This window comes from Stegodyphus dumicola, chromosome 4, assembly GCF_044657685.1.
Source record: "Stegodyphus dumicola isolate Sdum_Otavi_A_Nest chromosome 4, ASM4465768v1".
NCBI classification, from domain to species: domain Eukaryota; kingdom Metazoa; phylum Arthropoda; class Arachnida; order Araneae; family Eresidae; genus Stegodyphus; species Stegodyphus dumicola.
The window spans coordinates 52618516-52644653 of NC_140771.1; the positions used below are offsets into that span (position 1 = coordinate 52618516).

Genomic DNA, 26138 nt, shown 5'->3' on the forward strand with positions numbered 1-26138 from the left:
GATTTCTTACCATTGTTTCATTATTCTCAACCCAATACACAGAAAACTGTTTTTCTTAGTTCATATGATTTGGCAGTCTGTGTTATTTTCAAATCAAATCTCTGTTTATTCATTTTACAGTTATGTGGCAGTTTTAAATGCTAATGTGATCTTTTTTTGGGAGGGAAGTGCATTTGTTTGTTTAATAGTATAGTTTCAGAGTTTGGATTGGGTTTTCTTAACTGTGTCTGAACATATTATTGAAAATATCTTTCTTCACTTATTTTTTATTATAAAATAAAACATGTAATAAATTCCAATGAGTGAAATTATAATCATTGTAAATGTGTAATTAATGTTTTCCTATTACTTTCTTATCATGATAATCTGTTAATCCATATAGACATTGTACAAAATTTTATATTTCTGAAGATGTCGTTGATGAGATGTAACAAGTCTACATTTTTTATTTATTTATTTATTTTTTTTTATTTTATTTTATAGTAGAACTGTAAAGGTATATGTATTGGGTGATTGCAAAATTTTGTGCTTGATTCTTATAGGGGTTGAAAGCATAACTACATGGCAGTACTGGGGCATATTTCATGATCATTCTTGGAATAAGTAGGTGTGTTAGAAGCAGACATGTTTGAGTATAGTTCATTTATGCATGAGAGGGGTTTATCAAAATAGAAATAAAAAATATAGTTATGCCATGTTATGTTTCATGAGTTTTGAAAAGGAGTGAGAGTTGAAACCACAATAACTCATACATGGATAAAATATTAGTTAATTCATTAATGGCAAAAAATATTAGTGTGGTAGCCATTTTTCCATATGACAGCATGAAAAATAGCTTTTTTAGATGGAGTCGTAACAACTTTTGAAAAGTAGATCCTGTTTAAGAATATATAGTGAATGGAAAAAGAGGTGAAACAAGTAGGTGAAATTGCACAGCCTATGATAATGTTACTGAAGTTATTGCTATCTATTTAGTAGGGTTGTTGGGGAATAATTTTGTTTGAAATTTTCCCATTGGGAAGCACAATGAGTCAAACTAGTTCTGTGAGGAGCTGATCAAACTCAATGTAAAACTTGCCAAACATATCTGGTTTTTACCATTTGGAATGGCATCATCATCCATCCAGATGGTGCTAGGCCTGTTATTGCCCAAGTGATCCTCTGAAAATTGAAGGTGTTAAAGTAGAAAATCCTCCAGCAACTATGATGTTTTTCACACCTTCAGTCTTTAGATTTTCATCTTTTTCAATTTCCATAAAAGAGCTTGAATGGCAAGGGGGGGGGGAAACAATTTCTACCAAAAAAAAAAAAAAAAAAAAAGTAAAGTCTGCAGGTCTGTAAAACATTGAAAGACAGTTGTAGAAAATGAGGTGACTATATCATATACACTCTTTTGCAAAAAAATCGAAGCACCAAGCAGCACTTTTGCGAACGTGACGAAATTTGGTATGCGAAAACATCTTGATTGAACATGCAAATGACCAAAGTTTCAAGGCAATTGAACAGGAATTGCGATCATAGTGCGCATTTCTAATGCGCAGTTTGCAAAGTATGAAACCAGTAACAGAGGCAGAAAATGTATCTTTTTTTATTGCTGTGTTTTAATTCTGTAAAGAAGCAACTAAAAATGCCATTTTAATGTTAAAGATCTTGCAGACAATTAAATGACTTCGAACGCGGTCGCATTGTAGGTTTGCGTGAAGCTGGTAGGTCATACCGAGCAATAGACTGCCACCTGCAGCGTACAGACACTGCTGTGCAAAGATGTTGGCAGCAATGGTTGCTACAAGGAAATTGCCGACGAAATGAAGGTTCTGGAAGGCCAAGGAGCACAAATGCGAGGCAAGATAGGACGATTGTTTGCCAGCCCTGAACCGCCCCAACGGTATCATTGTCAACTATTCAATGCACTACAGCAAAGTCTATATCTCCCGTGGTACCGTCCACCATCTCAGGGCGCTTGTCTGAGGCAGGGAGGCCTTTAAGATATTTGCTTTTGACCCCACGACATCAGCGGAGTCTTCTGGAGTGGTGTTACAGCCGATCATCATGGCTGCCATCAGACTGCCATTGCATAGTGTTCAGCGATGAATCCCGCTTCACTCTTAAAGCAGATGACCACAGTGTTCGTGTCTGGAGAGGATGGGGCCAGCGGTCCCAATCAGCCTTTGTTTTACAAAGGCATGCAACCATTAACCCTGGTATAATGGTGTAGGGTGCTATTTCTTATAACAGCAGGTAATCTTTAGTCATCCTCCGTACATTTTTAACAGCGCAACGATATGTTGATACCATCCTGCTGTTAGTTGCATTACTCTTCATGGCACATCATCCTGGGGCCATTTTCCAACAAGATAATGCCAGGCCACATAGCATTCGCATATCTCTGGACTGTCTCCGTGTGGTTGATACAGTTTTTTGGCCAGCAAGGTCACCAGACCTTTCACCAATCGAGCATGTCTGGGGCCTAGTAGGCCGCCAGATTTGGGCACCACAAAATATCGCAGATCTGGAGCGACAACTGATGAATGCCTGGCAGAATCTGTTACAGGATGACATTAGGAACCTCTACCACTCCTTGCCTCGATGAATTCAGGCATGCATTGCCGTGAGGGGCAGTTCGACCAGCTACCAATTTGAACACTCGATGGGTGATTGTGAGCCGTGAACAGGTACTATGACCTTGATTTTTAACATAATCATTGCAGATAACCAGGTCTAGGCACCTGACGAAGTGTAAAGGCAGCAAGCCTCTACTCATGTATATATGTAAATATCTCCAAGTTAGCTAACCCTTTTTGCTAATTTTATACTCACATTCCCAAAAAGTTTTAAGTTGGAGCACCCAACAAAAGTAATAACTATTGTTAAGTCTGTTTATCTATAATAAGGTTGAAAAGATAAACAACCAAAATAGGTTGCTGTAGCAACGATGAGAATAACATGACTGACCTGTAGTGCCCATTGAGGGGTGAAGCAGGTGGAATAATAATAAATAAATAAATAATCATTTTATTATCTGTGAATGAGCTATACACATATTCAGTTACCTCAAAAACAACCACTTCCTTCATGGTCATGGTGCTTCGATTTTGTTGCAAAAGAGTGTATTAGTAAATCTTGCTCTTTTACCTAATGTAAAATTATGCTGTTCGTTTCTCAATGCTGTTCGTGCTCTGATAAAAAAATATATTTCCTTTCAGGTATTGTGATTGCTTTCCCCTTCTCAAAGGGGTTATAAAATTTTCTAATCATCCTGTATCTATTACTAAACTTTATTTAAAAAATAAATTTTCAGATTTCTTTTATTTAATAAATAATATCAAATTAAATGTTTTTATTATTGCAGAGTGTTCAGCCTGATGCAGCCTCTCCTACACATGTAAGTATTATTCTGATTTTTAAAATAAGGTTATGTATCTGGTATTGTACAAATGTATCACAGTTGTTTCTTTTCCTGATTTCCTTAAAATTAAGTTATTAAAACTATACATTAAGGGGACATACGACTTAAAAATTTTAAAATTTTCAATTTTGGGCTAAAAAAATAAAGTAGCCTGAGACAGTTTCAAAAATATATAATTTATGCATGTTTTGAAATTTTAAAGAAACAAAATCTTTCATTACAAAACTTAAACAAGCACTAGCAAACTCACCAGCTTAGAAGGGATAGATGTCTGGTGTATCGGCAGTAAAGCCATATCAGCTGGTAAAAAGTATTCATAAACTGTCTTTGACAGAACCTGTTTTATTACCTGTTCAAAGTGTGTTTAGAAGCCTCTCTGATAAAAAAATCTACTGTCAAATTATATTCACGGAAGAACTCAAAATCCAAATGAAAGTTTTAATAATTGCATCTGGACTCTCATTCTCAAAACTGTTTTTGTGAGTGTTCTCTCATTAAAATTATGTTTATTAGATGCGATAATACGTTTTAATGATGGTGTACAAAGCCGCAGTAAAGTAATGGAATTATTAGGAATACAAATAGGATTTTATACGGTAAAGTCTTTGCAAAAATAGATTTTGATAGAATTCGTTGAGGCCCATTTCCCTTACTAAAAGCTTTCTAAAATGGCCAAAAAGAAACATAAGTTAATAAAACAAAAACAGTTAGATGCAAAAATGTCAATTCAACTCGATTATGGTGCAGGAAAATATTAAAGTGATTTTTTTTTATAAATTATTAGTGTTTAAATGTTTTTTTCAGTTTTACTCAAAATGTGTTTTTTTTTTTTTTTTAAATTTTGGTACACTTTTCTTAAAAAGTATTCAACCTGGAAGGTTTACATTTTTCATGGTTGTTTATCTTAACTACTTCTTTGAAACTGTGCAGGATATAAAAAATTATGATTATTAGTTTTGGATACATTAAAATTTTAATACCATTTTTTCTATGATTTCCAAAATATTTTACTAATTTATTTTTAATATCTTTTCAAGTAAAGTGTAAAATACTGCTTATCATTCTTAGTGATATGTTTTTAACCATCATGCAACATTTGAAGATGTTTGGTGCAATATTTTGTTAACAAAAGTTTACTAAATTAGCACACTGTCACAAAAGATTAGACAAAAGTAAGAGAAATTAAACATTTTTACTCAACTCATTTTTACAACAAATCATTTTTAAAAACGTTAGGCTTTTAATTACATTTTAAATGTTTTATATAAGCCACAATCTGTCTATTTTAAATGAAAAAACGAATCTAGAGTATACGTTTAGTTTCTGAAAAGTTATACCCTAATAACTTTTGTCTCGAAATAGTTGCATTTTGCCAGTCAATTTGTCACATATCCCTTTAAAACCTTCTAAAAAGAAGTAGTAAATCCAGTATATTATTGAATTTTCATGATACCAGTCTTGCTGAGAATGTTTGTATAACATTCTCAGCAAGAGTGGTATCATGTAATTTATTAAGTCATGCAATTTACAGCATAGATTTTTTAATATTTATAAACAATATCAGTTAATTTTTGTGTAAAATACCTATGATATCAAGGTGTTGGATGTGAAGTACTGATTATTTTTTGTTGAAAAATGATTTTTCAATCGAATAATTTGATTGATTCAAATTGAATAATTTGATTCAATCAAATAATTTGAATAATTAAGATTAAAATGAAAAACAAATATTTTTATAATTTTTTTTTATTTCAATTCATAAAATCGTTAATGAACCAAAAGGAGAAAAATAATTTATCATATAGCTTAAACAGAACTGGAAATTAATTAAGCCTCTTTTGAAAATTCATACAGAGTTTTATGACACAAATAATAAAGGCATAGGCTCTTAACAAAATGAAATAATTGAATCACATTGGCAAAAGTTTAAGATTTATAAATTTATCAAATTATCCCATGTTTTTATTATTCATAGTGTAATTTGTAGATGAATTTTGTAAACAAAATTATTTAAGCTCATATTCTCAATAAGTCATATATTAAATTATTTTTCTCTTTTTAAATCATTGATTTTATATTTAAAAATAAAAGTTTATTTTGAAAAAAAATTAAATTCCTTAAACAGCTATAAAAAGGAAATTTTTAGTTTTCTTTCTCTATATATTCACTTTCTAAACTGTTAATAAATTTCTAGTTTTAATGCCAGTTTAAGGTCTTTATCTCAAAACATCAAGAAGATTTCTCCCTGCGCTAATGAGGGCCATTACCCATTCTTGTCAGGGGTGTGTTGAAATTTGCCCCCTTAGGCATTTCGTGATGGAAGAGAGAGAAAATTTCTTAGTTGCTGCTCTTAGCATATCTTTCCATTGTAACAATGTAAATTTCAACATTTTATGGTGAACCGTTTTTGAGTTATGTGACATGTACTTACAGACATCATGACAGAACTAGTCAAATGTAGATAATGTAGTAAGTCAAAGAGACAATCTCGTGTTTGCCTTCCTTTGCTCCCTGAGTTAGTCACATTTCTTTCATTTTGAGGATGTCAAACTACATGTATATCAAATCGTATGAACTTGCAATGCCAGCTTTTGCAAAAGTTATAGTTTTTAAAATGTTCTGAATTACTGGTACAAATATGTGGCAGCTGGGGGGATGAATGAGAAAACGTTCTGGCGTACCAGCGTGCCGACCGGGAAATAAGTGCATTTCTTGATGGTACATATACAAGACAATCAGTTGACAGTGGGTTGAACTCTTACTCAAAATGATAACAAAATACTACAATGTTAATAACTAACTACCACAGACTTTGTATAGTTCTTAAACATCCTTAGGTTTTATGAAATTGGTTTTGGGTCCCTAAAAGTCCTTAATTTTGGCTGAAATTGGCAGAAGGTCCTTAATTTCAATCATCTGAAATTTCTGTCTTGTTTTTATGACTGCTGTTTTGAGTGTGAATTATCATCATGGAGGAATATTTTTGACAATTCACTGAATGATTATCTTTTGAATGGGTTCCTGGGTTATAATTTGTTCCTATTTCTAATGTAAAGGGTGGGGATACTGGAGTGTCTGAGCAAGGAGTCAAAGATAAGCATTTCAAAATTATTTCATTTTGTTTCCTAATGAAGAGCATTTAAACAAATTTCTGCTTTTGGGGATATGAATTCTCTTTTAAACGACTCTAAATTTGGTAACATATCAACATTTTGACGATTTTAAGATTAATTTCTATAGAAAATTTTTAAATTGGAGATCTTGGAATTTTTCGATTATTTTTTTTGGAAACATTATAACACTGATAAATTTAACTAAAATAATGGAAATATATTTAAATTACATTTAAGGAATAACTTTAAAATAAAACGTTTTTATTTTATTTTGCTGTCATATTATAAAATGGCATTACCTTTCCATTTTGGCGACTTATTATATACTATTTTTAATCTGAAAAATAAACAAGATAATAAATGCTATAAAGCACAGTTTACAAAACAATTCATAGCAAAAGCAAAATAGCTATATAATTAAAAATTTCTTTTTAATTTTTTCATGGTAAGAATGGTAAGAATTTTCCCCCGTGTAATTGTCTTAGAATTGTCAGAGTGTGTATCAATTTTTCTATGAAATTAATTTTACCTAGCCCTTTTTCTCTTACAGAATTGGTAGGGCTAATTTTTCTTTAGGATTTTACACATTGCAACTTGGAAAGTTTAGAACGATTTGAAGGCAAGATTTCCAGACCCACAATTCCAGAAGGCTCCAGAAAAAAATGACAAAATTAAAATGTCTTCATTATATTAACACACAATGGATGTATTTTACAGAACGTTTGTGATGAATTTCTTACTTGCCGCTAGCATTTAAATTTTTTACGACGATAGAGTTACTTAGCCAGCTTAGATTAAAATTAAATTGTGTAGTCTTTGACTACTAGTCCACATTTTTAGTTTGAATTTGACTGTAGCTGTTTAATTGCATAACTACAAGCTGTAGTTGATTTTTGTCAATGTAGGAACATGCCTGTATGTTCTAAGTTGTTTTTAAATAAAAGGTTTATTTAAACCTTTATGTGACTTTGCGGTTACTTTAAGACATAGCGATAATTTGCTTCATGTCTATAAGAGGTTTTGGGCTATTTAACTTTTACCAGATCAAGTAAAACCTAGTTACGTACACTGTTAAGAGACTGGCAAATTAGTAGATAAAACACAGAGAAACTAATGGGAACATTGGTTTGTTTATTGAAATAAATTTTTAATTGTTAAGAAAGATGTTTAAAAAGAAGAAAATTGATATAACTTAAGACAAAATGTCTGAGAAGGTTTCAAATTAAAAAGACGCATAAATATTTTGTTATGTGTTGTTGCTAGCTTTTAATCTTGAATTACCCAAACACCATTTAAGAATCAATGTTATGTCATTGATTTAAAACCGACAATTTAAAATTGCATGCATTTTAAACTGTAAAATGTTATTAGATAGGGGTTTTAATAGTGCTTTTTCAACAAATGTTTTTAAAAAATAAATAAAATTTAATAATGGTCATGTAAATCTATAACGATTAAGGCTATTTAACTACCTAATTTAATTATTTGTAACTAACTGCTCACCTTTTAAATTTATCTCTGCATATTAAAGCAAGTTATTGCCTTTCTTTAATCCTTACTGTGGTTACAAGATACAGCACAAAAATGTAAAAAATAATGTAAAACTTATTCTTTGCATCTAGTGAGTTTTAAAATAATACAAAACAACTTATTACCTCTGGTGCATTAATGGCTTATTGGAACCTTAAAATATATTATCTAGATTACAGTGTCAGAAACTCTAAATTAAGCTACATGAGCATTAACTGCGTCAGACAGATGGAGCACAACTAACTTTCAAATCTTGCCAACCTCAAAACTACATCAGGCTTTATGTTTTGTTCGGATCAACAGATCTCTCTTGGCAACCAGCAGTACTGGCAACAGCCAGTCTTCTGTTACAAATCATGCTGATTATGATTTTATTTTTCATTTTAACCTATGCCATTTGACATAATATCTACCTGCTATTTACTAAACTTCTAGACGTTTACGTGGCAAAATGATACATAAAAGAAAAAATCAGCATAAGGCAAACTGTTAGTAAAATGTAAACGGAGTTCTGACTTAAGTTGATGGAATTTTAATTGAATTTATTCAGCTCGCATTTGCTGATAGGTCCTTAATTTCTTTCATTAATGGTCCTTAAAAGTCTTTAAAGTACTCAATTTCCATGTGCAGAAATGTGAGCGAACCCTGTACTAGTAAATTTATGATGTGATATAAATAATTATTTAAATTTTGTAGTTGAATCTGAAACAAATTAAAATATTTGAGAGTTAAATGTAAATATAATATTAAAATAAGTTGCAAATAATATATATACGAAAACTGGAACACAGGGGGGGGGATTTCCTTTCACTATGTTTATTAAAAAATATTTTCACAGAAAATGGCTGTTAAAAAATAAGACTAATTTTTCAGTATTATCGAAGCTATTTCCTAAAGAAATTGGAAATTTAACCCTCCGAGCGTTACGGGTTTAGCCCTAAAATTTCCGTAAAATGTCATGAATAAGTGGTATTGTCTTATTATGATTTAATTAAAAAATAATTCTCTCATTTTGTACCTTGATTCCTTTTCTTCTAATTTACGTCCAAACCAGAACCAGATATATTAAAAGCTGGTAGAAATTTTCATGTATAATGAATATAGAAGGCAGCTTTCTATATGGAATTTTCCGGTCGTTATGCTGAGAGGGTTAAAATACTTTACATTTTTTCTAATGATGCATACTGTCGACCTCTGTATTTGGTGCATATCTTGGTTAAGCTAATATATAACATAGTTGTTAATATAGAAACTATAAAGTAGCCAAATATAAGATAAAATGTTTTTTGAAGTTCTGAAAATACCATAGGCAGAAAAACTAATCTTACTCATTAAACTGAACAGAGGGGGAGATTTTCTTAATTATACCTGCATGGAACCTCACTTGTGAGGTAGCTTGAGCCGAAATAGCTGTTATTTTTGCAAAAACCAATCAAGTACTCATAATTATTTTGAATGTGGTTTTCTGAAAACGCTGCAGATAAATATTTATTCTAAACATTTATTTCCAATTAAAAAGTTTTTCAAAATATGGTTTAAAAATATAAATAAAAAATTAAATAAATACAGTCAAATACCAAAAATCCGCCGACCTGAAATCCATGTTCCCTCTCAAAATATAAACATTCTGTTTGTAGGTTTCGGAAACTGCAACATGGAGTACGAAATATTGAAGAAAAAATACTTACTGGATAATGATGTCATAATTACCAAATAAAATGAGTTATTGGAAATACCAAATTATTGACATCATGATAAAAGTTTTTTTCTCACTCTGCATAGAGGTAAAAAAGCAGATGATTCACTTTAACTCTTCCTTCAAGTACGCGATTCACGTTGTTGTACTTTCTGAGCTTTGTTATTTCACGAGATTGTTTAGTGCTGTCTTTTTTTTTATCCAGATATTTTGTGGATAAATTAAGAATATTTTAAATTTCAGTGCTTTTTAATACAATGACAGATAAGAAATGCTCTCATGATTTTACTGCTTGCAACTTTGAAAAACATAATCACGTTGCATTGATGATAATAGAAAAAGTGGAAATTCTGCAAAACATGAAAGGCAGGTGCTACTCCTCGGTTTATAGCAGATTCGTATGAAATTGCGACACGGACCGTGTGTGATATATGGAAAAATAAAGATAAGCTGTTAAAATTTTACAGCAACAGTGATTCTAACACCAGAATTCGAAACTGGAAATCTTTACACGAGGTGAAATCGGCAAACCTCGATGCAGTCTCGTACGAGTGGTTCCGGCAAGGGCCCGAGTGATGGAGTACCAATTTCAGGACTGCTCCTGAGAGAAAAGGGGAAGCAGATTCATGTTGATTCAAAAATAGAGGAGCCTAATGTAAATGAATAATATAATATAATCAATTTATATATATAATAATAATTTAATGCATGTAATAAATTATTGTAATAATGTATATAATAATTTAATTAAATGTATCTAATATGCCTTATTTATTTTGCACTTTGAGCCTGAATATTATGATTTATCTTTTCTGTCTCGAAATTTGCAAAATCCTAAAATCTGCACAACCTCTGGTCCCAAGCTTTGCAGATTTCTGGACTTCTACTGTATTCCCCTTTTCCTTAATTATAGATGCTTCCGACAGATTTGATGTTGAACATGTTCCATTTTTGTGTACTTTGGTATTTATAAGAGTTATACCAAATTTTTTAATTTAACGTATTACTTAAACTTTTATAGAATTTGATATGTGAAACGTTATTCAGTTGTACTGTGCAAGCAGTGCACACAAATTTTGAAGGAAGGAGAACACAAGGTAGAATTAATGTTATTAGGAAATTTTAGAAATATTGTTTTCAGGTCATATTTTTCACCAACCGTGTGTAAAGTGACGCTGAGTTATGGATCCTTAATTTTTAATTCATTTATAGATAAATGATTAAAAATAAAATGTATAGGTATTTTTGCATTTTTACTGTAAGAATAGAAAAGCTAAAATAGTTATATGAGTTTATAGATAAGAAGTATAAAATAGTATTGTTACACATTTCTCTAAATTTTCATATTTTTGTGCTTTGCTAAGATTTTTTTAAAAATTTGGACAGAATTGAAATCTTATTTTCTTTCACACTTCAGTCATCAGTCTTTCTTGCACAAGGTTAATCGCATTTTTGAAGTCCTGAAGTCTTTGTTGATACCAGACTTTAGACTTTTCTAAAAACTATGTCAGCTTGTAAAAAAAAAAAGAGGAGGGTCCAGTTTGTCAGTACATTTAAAGTATAAAAGATTCATGTACTGAGTTCTATGATCTGATGAATGACATAGCCTTTTAGTAGGAATTTTAATCTTCTTAGAAACATAAATGTATATTTAAACTGAATGTTTATGAACACTGTTTCTTCTTCTTCCTCTTCTTTTTTTTAGTTAAATATATTTTTATTTTATTCTTTTGTTTTATTTATTTACGTTTTGGTGAATAATTTATTTTGTATTTTTATTTATTTATTGTTTTCGTATGTGTAACATGAATATGAACCATATAGCCTTTTAGTAGAAATTTTATTCTTCTGAAAAACATAAATGTGCAGTTAAACTGAATGTTTATGAACATTAAATGTTTATTTTTTTTTTCAGTCAAATATATTTTTATTTTATTCTTTTGTTTTATTTATTTATGTTTGGGTGAATAATTTATTTTTATTTATTTATTTCCTATGCATAACATGAATCTCAGCCAGATTACCATAGAAAGTCCTTTATGAAAGCAAACTTCTCTTTAACCTTCTGTTTAATATGCTTTGCCGTAACCAACCAATCTAATTCTTTTTATATAGTTCATTTTGTATACATTTTGCGTTTCACAGTATATGAACCCTAGTAATACATCTTGAAAAATATCTTGGTTTGATGAATTTATTATAGAATATCTCCTTTTATTTTATAAATAAAGTTATTATATTTATTTTATTAAAGTATTATGAATATTTTACTAATTAAAATTTTCATTATGTTGGAATCATATGAAAAGTTAGATTTTATATTTACAGAAATTTATGCATCAATGTTAAAAAGGTTTCATAGAATTATCTATCATATTCTGAAGAACTTATTAATTGATAGAGCATATCTAGAATGAATGTTTGTGAAATAAAGACTGTGGCTACCTTTTTCAATCACCATGTGTATGTTGATCAGTGTTATGTACATTTAGTAGTTTTTAATTAATGTTAATGTTAAAATTTACTTAAAAAGCAAAATATTTCATATATAATAAGAGTCACTTTTATTATTAGGGTTACAACAGAGTCATTTTGTATAGCCGTCCTGTATACTTTTGTCTCTGTTGCTTGCTGTTAAATGCTTTTCAAACAAGCATTGATTATAGGCTGACATTACCTTCAGTAACCTTGTATGGGATTGCTTTATTGTCTAGTGATCTCATTATCAAAGCCAAAGATATAGCTGTTAGTAAGTATAACTTAAATTTTCAGACATTTAATTGTAATTTGTGTACATGAATGAAATGAGACTTTTTGTGTTGCAGTAGAAATAAATTATACATTACCGCTCCTTTTTAAAATCCAATGCTTAAAAAACAAACTGTTCTGAATTCTTTTTTTCTGTGAATTCTCATAAATTTAATATGAAAGTAGAAAGTTTCTTTAATGCATCCTTTAATGAAAACTGATAGTTACTAGTGAAGGGGCTAAATAAGAAAATAAGTAAGCCACTGAAACCATCCCTCTTTCCCCCCCCTCTCTCTCTCTCTTTTTTTTTTTTTTTAAAGAATGGAGTTTTAGAGCATAATCTTTAGACTGTAAATTTAAATTTTTCTTAATGTTTAAGAGATATTTTAACATTCATAGTGTAATTATAAAAATAGATTTAACTTTAATATAATTATTATCTCCCCCCCTGATACTTTCAGTGTGTGAAAAATAAACTACTTTTTTTTTTCTGATAACCTTTTATTTATTCCACATAAAGGAAAATAATGGAAACTTCAACAAATGATGTAACTTTCAGACACTTTTAGATGTACCTTTTTCTTTGCTTTTCATTTTAACCACTTTATTATTGCTTTTTAGCATGAATTTTGTACTTATTTGTCCATTTTACAACACCCATCTGTTTTTAGAACATTAATTTTATGATTTTTATGATTCAGTTATTCCCCCCCCCCTTTTTTTTTGTTTGAGCGAAAAGTTTAGATTCATGAATTGAAAAGTATTTGGAAAACTCAGAAAGAACCTTATAAGGTATTTTTTCTCTTTTACCCATGTGCCTTTGTGGTATAATGGTAGCACACTCGGCATGTATTTGAGAGGACCAGTTTCGAGTCCCAGCGAGGGCGTTAATTTTTCACATCTCTCGCTTTTAAAAAAATCATGATTCTACAGCGGGGCCCAAACTAAAAGGTAGTGGATTATGTTTCTTCACCACCAAGATTTGCCGACTTGGTCCTCTAATCCCCAGTCATCTTGTAAAAGGGGGAGTACAAGAGCTATTTTCTCCCTCCTTCTAGCATGCCTTCATGGTTCATAACCATAATCTTAATCTGAACACTTATTTCCACAGAAAACTTGTGAAAGATTAGAATGATGACAGAGTATAATCATAGTTTATAAGAGAAGATTCACAAAAGATTACAAAAAAGGTTTTATACAAAACGTTCACAATTTATAAAAAACAGTTCAAGAAAAGGTTTCTATTCAGAAATAATTATGCTGTAATTATAATAGAAATGTGTTCGTGGATGAAAAGAAAATATGATCTTAGGCAGAAGTTCTCTAATTTATGAATTCACAATTTTTGCTCTCTATCTGTATTATCATATAAAGTTGTTAATCAATTCTTGCAGTAGCATTACCCATGCATACTGTGTGAATTATACACTGAATGATATCACTTCAGAATGTTACATATAAGTTTTATGGGCAATATGTGAGTTAATCTTTCTGCTGAATAACCTCACATTGCAGCAGCCCAAGTGCAGTTATATGTAGCATTTGAATACATTACAGCTCTTTCATCTGGAAGCAGAAATCTTGGATAATAATATCTTTCTGAAGAGAAAATAGTTAAGAAGTAAAGTTGTGAAGAGTAATTATAATTAACTGTTGCAATAGGATTCAATAATTACTGTAATTATTTCCTGTGCATAGAGTTTCTACATTTATCCAGTTTACTGCTTCTCAGTACCATGACCAAATTAATCCTTTTCTGAGTTGTGTTTACTATGATATCATATTTCAGCTTCTTATCACATTACTTAAAATTGAAGCATGATGTCGTACTTTTAATTAGTGAGACTAGATATACTGCATCAGAAAATACCACCTTCTGTTTTGTTTGCTTTGTGTACTCTTTTTACCATTGCTAGATCATTCCTCCTTCCTTTCCAAAAGTCGAAAAATGCATACATGTGTTTATTTAGATTATTCTTAATATATTTTATAAATTAGACTGCAAAAAGTATCACAATTAGAAAATTTTGATAAATATCTGAACTAAAAAAAAGTAGCTTTATATTCATAGCTAAGCATAAAAGCATTCATAGCATGTTCATAAAAGTAGCTTTTTATATTCTTAAACTAAAATACTTAACAACTAAATAAAATGCTGACCATATTTCCTTCCTGAATCTGTTGAGTCCCCTTGGTTGAGAACCTTTGTTGTAGACTTATTTTTCTACAGTTTTCTGTTTTTTAAACATCTGACTACAATAAATCATAACATCACATATTCTTTGCCCATTTATACTTCTTTATAATGTCGCCATTAGAGATTGAGCCTTTAGCCTTTTAGGAGTATGTAATAGTTTTGAGCTGAATTTTCATAAATGACTACTGCATTTTCTTGCTGTAACTGAAGTCATCTGGGCATGTACTCTTCCATAATAGAATGCTAGGAACATTGCCAAATTGTTTGTTGCTTTTATTTCATCTCTTCTTGATTCTGCCATTTATTTGAGTGTGAATAAATCTTCCAGATACAGCTGATGGGTTGTTCTGTCATCTCTAAGCATACACAAAAATCACTTGAACTTTTGTATTGAAGATGCACCATATATTTACTTCCTTTAATTGATTCCTTGGACTACATCCAATAATTGTCTCACATTATACAAATTTCTTAGAATTGCTATATGTAAGAACAGTTTAAGAGAAATAGGAATTGAACTCTGGTGAAGTGCACAAAGGTTTCTAAAAAATAAGCGCTTATCTGAAATATCTGACTTTAATGTTTTATTAGTATGTTATATGAATTCTGTTATAATTTAGTTAATAATCCATTTGTGCTGTGTTTTGTTGTGGTTCTCAACTGTATTTGATCTGGCAACTTTATGAATTCTTCATGTATCTGATTGAGCAGATTAACATTACATCTAGTGCAAATTTTATAACAGTTAAATTGCTTTATGATAAATTTTACATGGATTATTTATAGGCATGCAACTAATAATTTAAATATATGTTTCTGTAGTTTTTGTGCTGTTCTTTCCTGTGATCTTCAGTTTGGGTTTACTACCACAAGTTAATACATTCCTTATGTATCTGATTGAACAGATTGACATTCATATATTTGGTGGAACAGGTATTATTTATTCCTAAAATATTTTTTATCTAAAATTAAATTCCATATTTGTGTATTTTCTCTTAATATATTTTTTTCTGTAGAAAGGACAAGATTCTGAAGTTTTTCAAAGTAAATATGTAATTTCTCCCTTCTTAAAGACATTCAGAAAGAGAGCTCCCTAAATTGTAAAATGGAAAGCCACTTGTGAAGGTCATGTCAAACCTTCTCCTTTTCACTCACTATTAATGATAACTTGCCAAAAGTAATAAAATGTTCTTATGAGGGCTTTGGGCTTTGTGAGAAATAAGTGGGATAAGCTAGTAACTTTGTTACTAGGCAAGAAGACCTTGGTATGTTACAGAAACTGTTATAAAGATGTTGTCTAAATGTTTTAACTGTTAAACTTTATGCCAAACTGGTGGAAGAACCAACCAGTCACAGCACAGGAAGCACAAACTGACATTTGGTCTACAATTTCACTGAACCAATCACACATTCAGACATGCACAAGTTTACCTTTCCTATTTATCTTCATAACAATATTTTAGATAAAAAATTTGTACTGAGAAGGTTTGAGGTGTGTGTACTGTGTATTTTCAGAACCATGGGTGAAGTGTAGCTGCACAGCAAAAATTAGATTTGAAGCTTTGAAATTCATGTGTATTAGTAGTGTCAGACTTGTCTGTAATTAGTTTGATATTGAACCTAGTTTGATTTGATACTGGAGGGAGGAGGAAAGATGCACTGTTAAAGACCATTTCAAAGTGGAGAACATTTCAAGGACTAAAAAATCGAAAAGTTTCCAGAATTTGACAGTGAAGTGCTAAATTATATGATAGAACTAATGAATAAATGGCATAATTGTCTCAAATGAAATGATGCCAATGAAAACAAGGAATGAGATTAAGAAATGTGGCATTAAAGCCCGGCAGTATGAAATGAGCATAGAATGAACCACTTATTTCATGAAATGAAAGAAAATGGTGAACAACACTTGTAATGATGCTGTCAAAGTATTGTAATGAAAAAGTGTTGGAATGTCACAGGTTTGTAATCCAGCAAAGAAAAGATACAACTACGAACTTAGCCATATGGAAAACATAGATTAAAATCTTGTATTTTTTTATATACCTTTCAATACTATAATGAGTCAAGAGGGGCTATCTTCTGGGTACTACAGAAACAATAAATATGCAGTACAGAGTTACATTAGCAGTGACCGCTGACTGTAAAAAATTGCTGCTTTTTGCATTTTTTAAATGGAAAATGTTACTGAAACAAAAACTTCTTAATGGTATTATAATCAGGGTACACAAGAAAGACTGTGTTATTTGAAAATTGTTGATGAAAATGTAGCTGTGTTGATAAAAACATAGCTCAAAATTGCATGGACCACTGACTCTTCTGCACAAGAAGTCACCATTAATATTGGGCAGCTTAACAGTTAGTGTTGGACAGCAATGCAATATCTCTTGGAAGGTTTAAAAAAAAATAATAGCACAAACACCATTTCTGTTCTCATTCCTGGAGAACGTACATTTTCTGCAACCAATGACTGTACCATTCAAAGACCATCGCTGAAAATTTTATAACAAGTGAATGTTAGCAGGTTCACTCAGTTCTATTAGAACCAACTGTGTTAATGAAAAAGTTTATGAAAATATAACTGTGTTAATGAAAAAGTGGCTCAAAATTGTATGGACCACTGGCTGGGTGCTCTTCTGCATAAGAAGTCACCATTAGTATTGGACAGCTTGCAGTTAGTGTTGGACAGGCAATGTAATATCTCTTAGAAGGTTTTAAGAAAAATAACAGAACAGGCAACATTTGTGTTCTCATTCCTGGAGAACATATGTTTTTTGCAACCATTATTGGACAGCTTGCAGTTAGTGTTGGACAGGCAATGTAATATCTCTTGGAAGGTTTTTAAGAAAAATAACAGAACAGACAACATTTATGTTCTCATTCCTGGAGAACATATGTTTTCTGTAACCATTGGGCATATCGGTGAATGAATCATTCAAAGACTATCACTGAAAATTTTATAACAAGTGAATGTTAGCAGGGTCACACAGTTTTGCTAGAACCAGAAGAATCCAGAAATATCTAATACTTGTAGTAATTGTGAAAATCATTACACATAGAAAGACACACTGAATAGTGATGTCAATAATACGGAAACTGTAGCAGATGACACAGAGCAGTTCCAGCAGCATTGAATGAATTGAAGAAAAGGGCATAACAATAGACAATAATAAAAGTGGGCAAGATTTAAAATGCAGGGAAAGAGAAATGAAAATATTTTACTGGAATATAGGTTTCTTTTAAGTAAATAATATGATGATAGTTGTCAATAATTTTTGCATCCATACTTTTAATTTATCTTCTCACTGCAGTTGTGTCCTTCAAAAATTAAATTATTTGCATAATTTTCCTCTCTCGATTTTCATACAATATAATTAGTAAAAAAAATGGGGAAATTCGCTAGTAAGTACAGTAATTAATGACTTCTTTATTTAATGTTTTATTTTTAACAGTTTTTTCTTTTGATTGCCAATTAACATACAATGGAAAAAAAAATGTGATAATTATTGCACTGTATGTGATTAATTCGTCTTCATTCTATTTTTGAACAAACTAATGTTAAGTAAATAATATAACTTTTTAAAACAATTGGAATGATTTTCTGAACACTATTTGAAGTATAGTAGTAAGTGAATATAGAATTTTTAAAAATGTATTGTTAAAATGAATTTTAGCTACAATTAATGATAAGTAAAATCAGTGAAAATTAATTCAAGACACATTTATCGTCTACTTATAAATACTTAATTATAATTGATTAATTCACATTATATAAATTGGTCGTAAAATTCTGATTGCTTTTAACATTTTTTAATTGAAATTTTAATATTTTAATTATAAAATTATATACTATGAAAGTGCATTGAGTTTTGCAATTTAAATTGTCTAAATTATAATAACAGTGTACTTTACATAATATATTATAAAGCACATTGCAGTTAAAATGTGTGATTATATTGCAACATATGGAATATTATAATTAAGATACAATAACACGATGAACAAATATTAATTTAGAAGTCAAACAACAAAAATTTGAAAATATGACTCTGATTTTTGTTGTTTGACTTCTAAATTAATATTTGGAATATTATTAATCTGATATATATAATTAACATTTAAATCCTTCATACTTTTTTCAGCTAGTACAAGTCTCATATCAGCCTTTTATTGCTTAGTTAGGAGTATTGCAACTGTTGCAGTGTTGTATGGATTAGCATATTTTGCTCTAAGGGTAAGTAATTTTATGCCAAGTTTTGAAGTATATGTTAATATGAAACATTTTTGCACTAAAGCATAGCAGTATAGTGCTATAATTTTTTACAATAGCTCTTCAAACTTGTTTGTCATGAGATGTGAGTATAAGTAACCAAAAGAAAAAAAAAAAAAAAAAAAAAAAAAAAGAGAGAGAGAGGCTTAAGATTATCAGACAAGTGGGGAAATTTATATAACTGATGGCTGATGTGCATTAACTAATTTACATTGTGTATACTGAGTTGCTTTATATCTCTACATTACCACTTTGGTCCCCATCCACTTTAATTACCAAATTTATGATATTCTACACACAGAGAACACTTTTTCTTTTGCATTTTTGTAAAACTTTAGTAGGTTATAATTTTAGTACTTAATAAAATTTAATTACAATATATATATATATATAAATTTAATTACATATATGTAGTAGGGGAGTTGAAGATGCTAAATAACAGTTCCAACTTTGTTTTCCACACCACAGAACATTTAATAAAGATAATCAGAAAAGGTACAAATTAGATTAAATACAAGTGCCGTTTGATACAAAGAGGATTATGTATAGCTTTTACCAGTCTTATCACATAACCGATTAGTGCCTACTCGCATTTGCTGATGTATTAAACAGTACAGTCCAATTTACCACCTTCGCGTGGAAAACTACAGTTCCTTATTCTACACCTTCACGTGCAGGTCACCACCTTCGCGTGGGATAACACAAGAGTCTCTCTGTCTATGTCATACTCATCTTTCACCTCGCTGCTGGCGCATCGATGAGGCCCTCTGGTGGTTGTGTCGCACTTACGGATACTACAGTTCGGCCTTCCTGACGCTTTTTCGTCCTCGAAAACACGGATCAGCAACACTGGAACATCAAGACAGCACCTGAAAATAAATTTAAAAAAAAAACAAAAGAAAAGGGAAAAAAAACAAAAAGAAAAGTGCGGAAGAACCACACATGGTTTTATATAGTAGAAGTCCACGGCTTCATGAGATCAGCTGCTGTAGTGGTACATCCAGGACCTTCATGGTGTCCCACTTTTTCCACCTGGTAACAATCTTTGCCTTTCCTCGCTGTTACACGATATGGACCGAAGAACTTTGGCCTTAACTTTAGACCACCTCCATATTGCGTTCTTTGTATGGCAACTAAGTCGTTCACATTGTATACTTGTGCCTCTTTCCTCTTTTTGTTGTATGTTTTTCTATTCTCTTCCTGAATTTTTAGAATGTTTTTTCTTGCTTCTTCTCTCATATCTTCTCGATCTTTCATCATAGTATTTCTTTCTTCTTCTTCAAGAATTTCCATAATCTTTAAGTCCTCTCGATTTCTCATTTTAACACCAGTGAGAAGCTCAAATGGAGAACTCTTTGTGCTTCTGCTCTTAGTGCTGTTTAAGATCCTTTGTACCTCGCCAACATATTTGTACCACTTGGTTGGATCATCTATGGATAATTTAGATAGGACTGGAATCAGAGTGAGATGAATTCTTTCCACTTGTCCATTTCCTCTAGGAACGCCTGTAGTTGTAAATATGTGCTGGATCTTCTCTTGATTACAGTAATCTTCAAAGTCTTTAGAGGTAAATGCCGTACCTTTGTCACTTATAATTCTCAAAGGATTACCGAAAGTTAATTGTTGCAGTTTCAGCTTCTGCAATGCCTCTTGAGCTGATGTAGACTTTACTGGATAGAGCCATACGAACTTTGTGAATGCATCAACCACGGTTAAGATGTGATTGTAGTTCTTATTTGTCGAAGGTAATGGTCCTATAAAATCGATATGAAAAGTGCTCAAAGGGATACTATCTTTTGGTATGGGATTGAGCAATCCTTCGCTCTTACCTCGTTTTCTGTCGCACAAAATACATTCTACACAATTTGAAATAACTTGCTCAATTCGTTTTCTAAGGTTAGGAATATAAAAGTCGTTTTTTAGCAGATCTTCTGTTTTAGACACTGCGAAATGTCCCTTGTTATGGATACTACGTATGATTTTAGCTCTAATGCTTCGGGTACCACAAGTAACTCATGACCTCTGTCAAACTTGTATAATATTCCATTTTTCACTAGAAAATCTTTCTTTAGTCCTTGCTCGACTAAGGATTTTAGCAACTGGAGACGCTCATCACTTCTTTGCGCAGCTGCAATTTTGGCTGTAATTTCTCCCTGAGAACAAGTAACCATCATGACCGCGTTTCTACTCAAGGAATCCACATGCTTCATTTGTTGCCCAGATCTGTGAACAATTTCGTAGTCAAATTCTTCTAGAAGTAACGCCCATCTCGCCACTTTAGAAGTTAGATCTTTCTTAAACATGGTCTTCTGGAAAGCATCGCAATCCGTAACTATCCTGACCTTAAATCCTAAAAGGTAATTCCTGAATTTCTTTAGAGCTTCTACTATAGCTAAAACTTCAAGCTCATAACTAGATAGCTTCTCTTGTTGGAGACTCGTTTTTTTACTCATGAAGTAAATGGGGTGTAACTGTCCATCATCTGACTTTTGTAGCAATACAGCGCCGAAACCATGACTGCTTGCGTCTGTATGCAATTGTAATGGTGCTCCTTGTTTAAAAATATGAAGAACCGGACTTGTGGATAAAAGTTCTTTCAATTTATTAAATGCATCTTTTTGTTCAGGCCCAAATTTGAATTCTGCTCCGTTACGAAGAAGATCACTTAATGGTTTCGCTATTTTTGAATAATTGGCAATAAATTTCCTAAAATACCCAGTAAGGCCCAAGAAACTTTGAATCTGCTTAAGGTTTTTGGGTTCCGGGAAATTTTGAACAGCCCTGGTTTTTTCAGTAGAGGGGCGAATTGTACCATCCTCAATAACATACCCGAGAAATTCTATTTTTCTTTTCAAAAATTGGGATTTCTTAAAATTAATCTCCAAACCATATTCTTTGGCTACTTCTAAAACGTGTTTCAACTTTTCTAAGCCTTCTTTCTCATTTCGTGCTGGAATAATAAAATCGTCCATGTAAGTAACAACAGTGTCATCCCGAATTAAATCTCTAAACACATTATAAATAAATCTTTGAAACACACTAGGGGACGTGCACAAACCAAAAGGTGCTTTTAGAAATTCGTACAAGCCTGAATGAGTAATAAATGCCAAATATTTAGTGCAGTTTTCCTCAACTGGAACATGAAAAAAACCATTCTTTAAGTCTAATGTCGAAAAAACCTTTGCTTCACCCAAACGATCTAAAACTTCTTCTACTTGTGCCATAGGAAAAGAATCCTTAACTATTTTTTTATTTAATTGCCTGAAGTCAACACAAATCCTCTTGCCCGATTTTTTTCTACACAAAACAATTGGCGAAGCATATTCTGAACACGACGGCTTTATAATCCCATCCTTTAACCATTCATCTATTTGATTATCAACAATTTTTTGATCAGCAAAAGGAATTCTCCTCGAACGCTGAGAAACTGGAATATCATCTTTTAATATTACTTTCATTTTTAAGTCTGTACTGCGTGGCTTTTCTAACGGTTTATACTCATTAATAAGAGTGGAAACAGTATTGCATAATCCTTCATCTTTAATATGCCATGAATCTGTTTCGCTGTCTGCCTCAATGGCTGCAGAAATAAAAGACAAAAAATTCCTTTCCGAAGAGACGGAATCATTTTCATATTGCGTATTCATCATTTGGTCACAACAGATCATTTTTAGACAGGAAGGGGGGAAAATACAGTCTGTTATCAATTCATCAACTATCGCTGCTTCAGTCTCTTTTTGTTTTTTGCTTTCGCATAAAGAAAAAATAAACTTAGCCGTTTCCGCTTTAACCACGTGACCAAACGAACTTTTGAGCTCGATACATCCACTTGATAATTTATTCGGAAAAAGGGATTTCTTTACAACTATCAATTCACTTCCAGAATCTATTAAACATTTTACTTTTTTACCATCAATCAACAGTTCAATAAATTCTAGCTTATTTCTAGCTGCATTGTCCGAGTCAATCTCTAACCCAGATATCTTTTTTGGAGACAAACTTTCCTCCTTTCCTAACCATTTGGGACAATTTCTAGCAAAATGAAATAATTCCCCTTTACTCCCACAAACATAGCAAATACGTTCTGGTTTACTACTGCCCTGATTTACAAACTTCCCTGAATCCTTGAAATTGCTCTGAGCTTTTCTAAGATTGTTTTTGGAAAAATTAAGCTTTTTATTTTCTGGAGTTTCGATTCGTGTGTTATTGGTATCAACTAAAGATTTACCCCTGGATGAATAAAATAAATCACATTCTCTTCCCAATTGATTAGGTGGGAACCAACTTTGACCCTCCCGAACACTAATATGTTCCTTTGTTTTAGAATCAAGAGTTTCATACAACTTATCAGATACAATAAGATCACACAATTTCTTAAAGTCATCTACCTCTCTTAACTTGCAATAATAATTGAAAGTTGCACTGAGTCGAGACGCGAACTGAACATGTGATTGAGATGAATGTCTCTGCGCATTTTTAAAATTGTTCAAACACTCACGCGGTGTTGGCTGAAATTCTTTCAAGATTAGAGTTTTTAATTTATCATAATCCGCGATTTCTTGTTCAGAAACATGCGTTAGAACATTATTACATTTATCACCTAATATATTAATCAACACTTCTGATTTTAACTCCACTGGTACACTTTTAGTAGTAAAAGCTTTCTCAAGTGACTGAAAAAACAAATGCATAGCTTCCGGTTTCTGAGGTACAGCTATAGTTAGTGTTTTGACGCTTTTAATAATATCTTCAACACTAGTCTGCGCGTTTCTTCTATCACTCGATAATGATTGTGATTTTAAACTTTCTAATTCAATCTGCTTCTCAATTTGAGCTAGTTTAAGACGTTCGATCTCTAACAAATAGTGTTCATTACTTGTTTTAGGCGTCCAATCCTCTGCGATCGACTTGACGACGCCACGAACAAATTCAACGTTCGTTTTGAAAACATCAGAATTTTCGATAATTCTTCTAATTTCAGCTTTTTTAGCATTTTCTGGAACAGTCTGTCCAATTTGTTCCGCAATTACTATTAAATCACTTTTCTTTAAATTATTTAGGAAACTCATTTTAAAAACGAAACAAAAGTATCACTATCTTCAAGAAAGAAATAAAGCAAAGTTTTCACAGTACCTTCTCTGAAGTATCCAAATATCCAAATATCCCGGACAGGCCCCCAGATTTTCTGTAGTAGGGGATTTGAAGATGCTAAATAACAGTTCCAACTTTGTTTTCCACACTACAGAACATTTAATTAATAAGATAATCAGAAAAGGTACAAATTAGATTAAATACAAGTGCCGTTTGATACAAAGAGGATTATGTATAGCTTTTACCAGTCTTATCACATAACCGATTAGTGCCTACTCGCATTTGCTGATGTATTAAACAGTACAGTCCAATTTACCACCTTCGCGTGGAAAACTACAGTTCCTTATTCTACACCTTCACGTGCAGCTCACCACCTTCGCGTGGGATAACACAAGAGTCTCTCTGTCTATGTCATACTCATCTTTCACCTCGCTGCTGGCGCATCGGTGAGGCCCTCTGGTGGTTGTGTCGCACTTACGGATACTACATATATTACAATATATATATATTGTAATATATGCAGACATACATTACATGTATATAAATATAGTGTGTCATGTGAACACGAGTCATTCTTTTCCTTATTTTGTTAGAAGTCCTTTATGAAGGCATGTAATAAATAAATTAAAGGAACATATCGTAATTTAGAAATATACATAAAGAACATAAATCCCTCTTCTTATTGAACATACTTCCATCTTTTTATTGAACATGCATCCATGAATCTTTACATTGAACATACATTGCTCTTTTTATTGAGTTTATTAAGCAGCTGAGTTTAATAAATGACAATTTGTATATAGCAAATTGTGATAACAGTTTTAAACTTTTCAAGTGAAATTATAACTAACTGTTTATTCCTTAATTTATCCTAAAATAATAATTAAATTTAACACTAAAACTTAGTTATTTATGAAACTTTTAAATTCATTTTAAAATTTTTTATAAAATATATTTGTTGTTATATTCTTGATGAAATTCAATGTCTTATAAACAACTATTCTTTTTCATATTGTTCAGCAGATTTTCAACATTGTCAATTTCGTAAAATTGCTGATAGCTTTTTTGATCAACATTCAAGGATTTTTCTTAGAATTTGCTTCGATTTTTGATTAATAATGGAATGTTATTACTTTCACAGTCAGTTTTTGCAGTTACACTTTCATAGTCAGTTATCAGTTGCATGATGCTCTGTTTCTTCCTTCTCACCATACATAGTCCCTGGTGAATAATGTTGGAATTTTCTTTCTCCAACTTGTGAGCCTTATGTCAATTGAATAAAATTCTCTTCTAGCATTTATCAAATTAGTGAAAAGTGCTAAAAATAGAAGCATTTTGTAGCTGTATAGCTTGAAAACTTTCTAGAAAAGCTAGTTTGAGTGTCTCTCGGTTTTGTGTCTCTTTTGTGCTTTCTTGAGATATTGCATGTTTTACCAATTCTTCATTAATTATATTCCCTTGTTTAAGTAAATTACGCAATGTTGTTTGGAAAACTGTCAGGTTAAATGTAGATTTCCTTGATCTGCAATTATGAACAACATTAAAATCTTCTAACAGCATATCTCCACCCCCTATTCTTAAATCTTTTTGCTTGGCATTTCGATGAACTGCAAGCTGAGCACACACACAAAAACTTCTCTCAGTAATTTATTAACTTCAAGATTTGTGCTTCTAGCCAAGAGAAAAATTGCTTTTTGTCTATTTAGTCAATCTGGCCCTTCAAAATCACAAGCATGACAAATGCTTTTACTGTTTTTTCTTCAAGCTGTCATATTCTTTCCATTAAGAGACTCTTAATGTGCTGTAATGCTTAGAAGCATTTCATGAACATTTCTGTAACTCTCTGTGAATATAATGTATATATCCCAAGTGGAGGATTTTGAAGATTGAATCTTAAAAAGATGGGATAAAAAAATTGCACCTGTGTCAGCTGATTTTCGAGAAAGTGCCTTCACTCATTTGCAATTCTTCTAGAGAATTGTTTTTGTTAACCTTATGATAAAGAAATTCTGCTTAAGTTCAATTCAAACAGTGAACAGTGTCTTACATGTACAAGGACCAGGGGAAAGGAAAATTTTACTCAAACT

General features: G+C 31.5%; 1 protein-coding gene across 3 annotated transcripts in view; it reads left to right on the top strand.

The window, feature by feature from the left end:
- pcx (pecanex) overlaps positions 1 to 26138 on the top strand; it is a 267343-nt gene that overhangs the window by 120408 nt on the left and 120797 nt on the right. For all 3 annotated transcript variants that reach the window (XM_085814871.1, XM_085814873.1, XM_085814872.1), the window contains 4 exons: positions 3350 to 3382; positions 12320 to 12494; positions 15513 to 15623; positions 18833 to 18924. In XM_085814871.1, coding sequence (XP_085670997.1) covers positions 3350 to 3382; positions 12320 to 12494; positions 15513 to 15623; positions 18833 to 18924 — 411 coding nt within the window. The remainder of the gene's footprint in view (positions 1 to 3349; positions 3383 to 12319; positions 12495 to 15512; positions 15624 to 18832; positions 18925 to 26138) is intronic.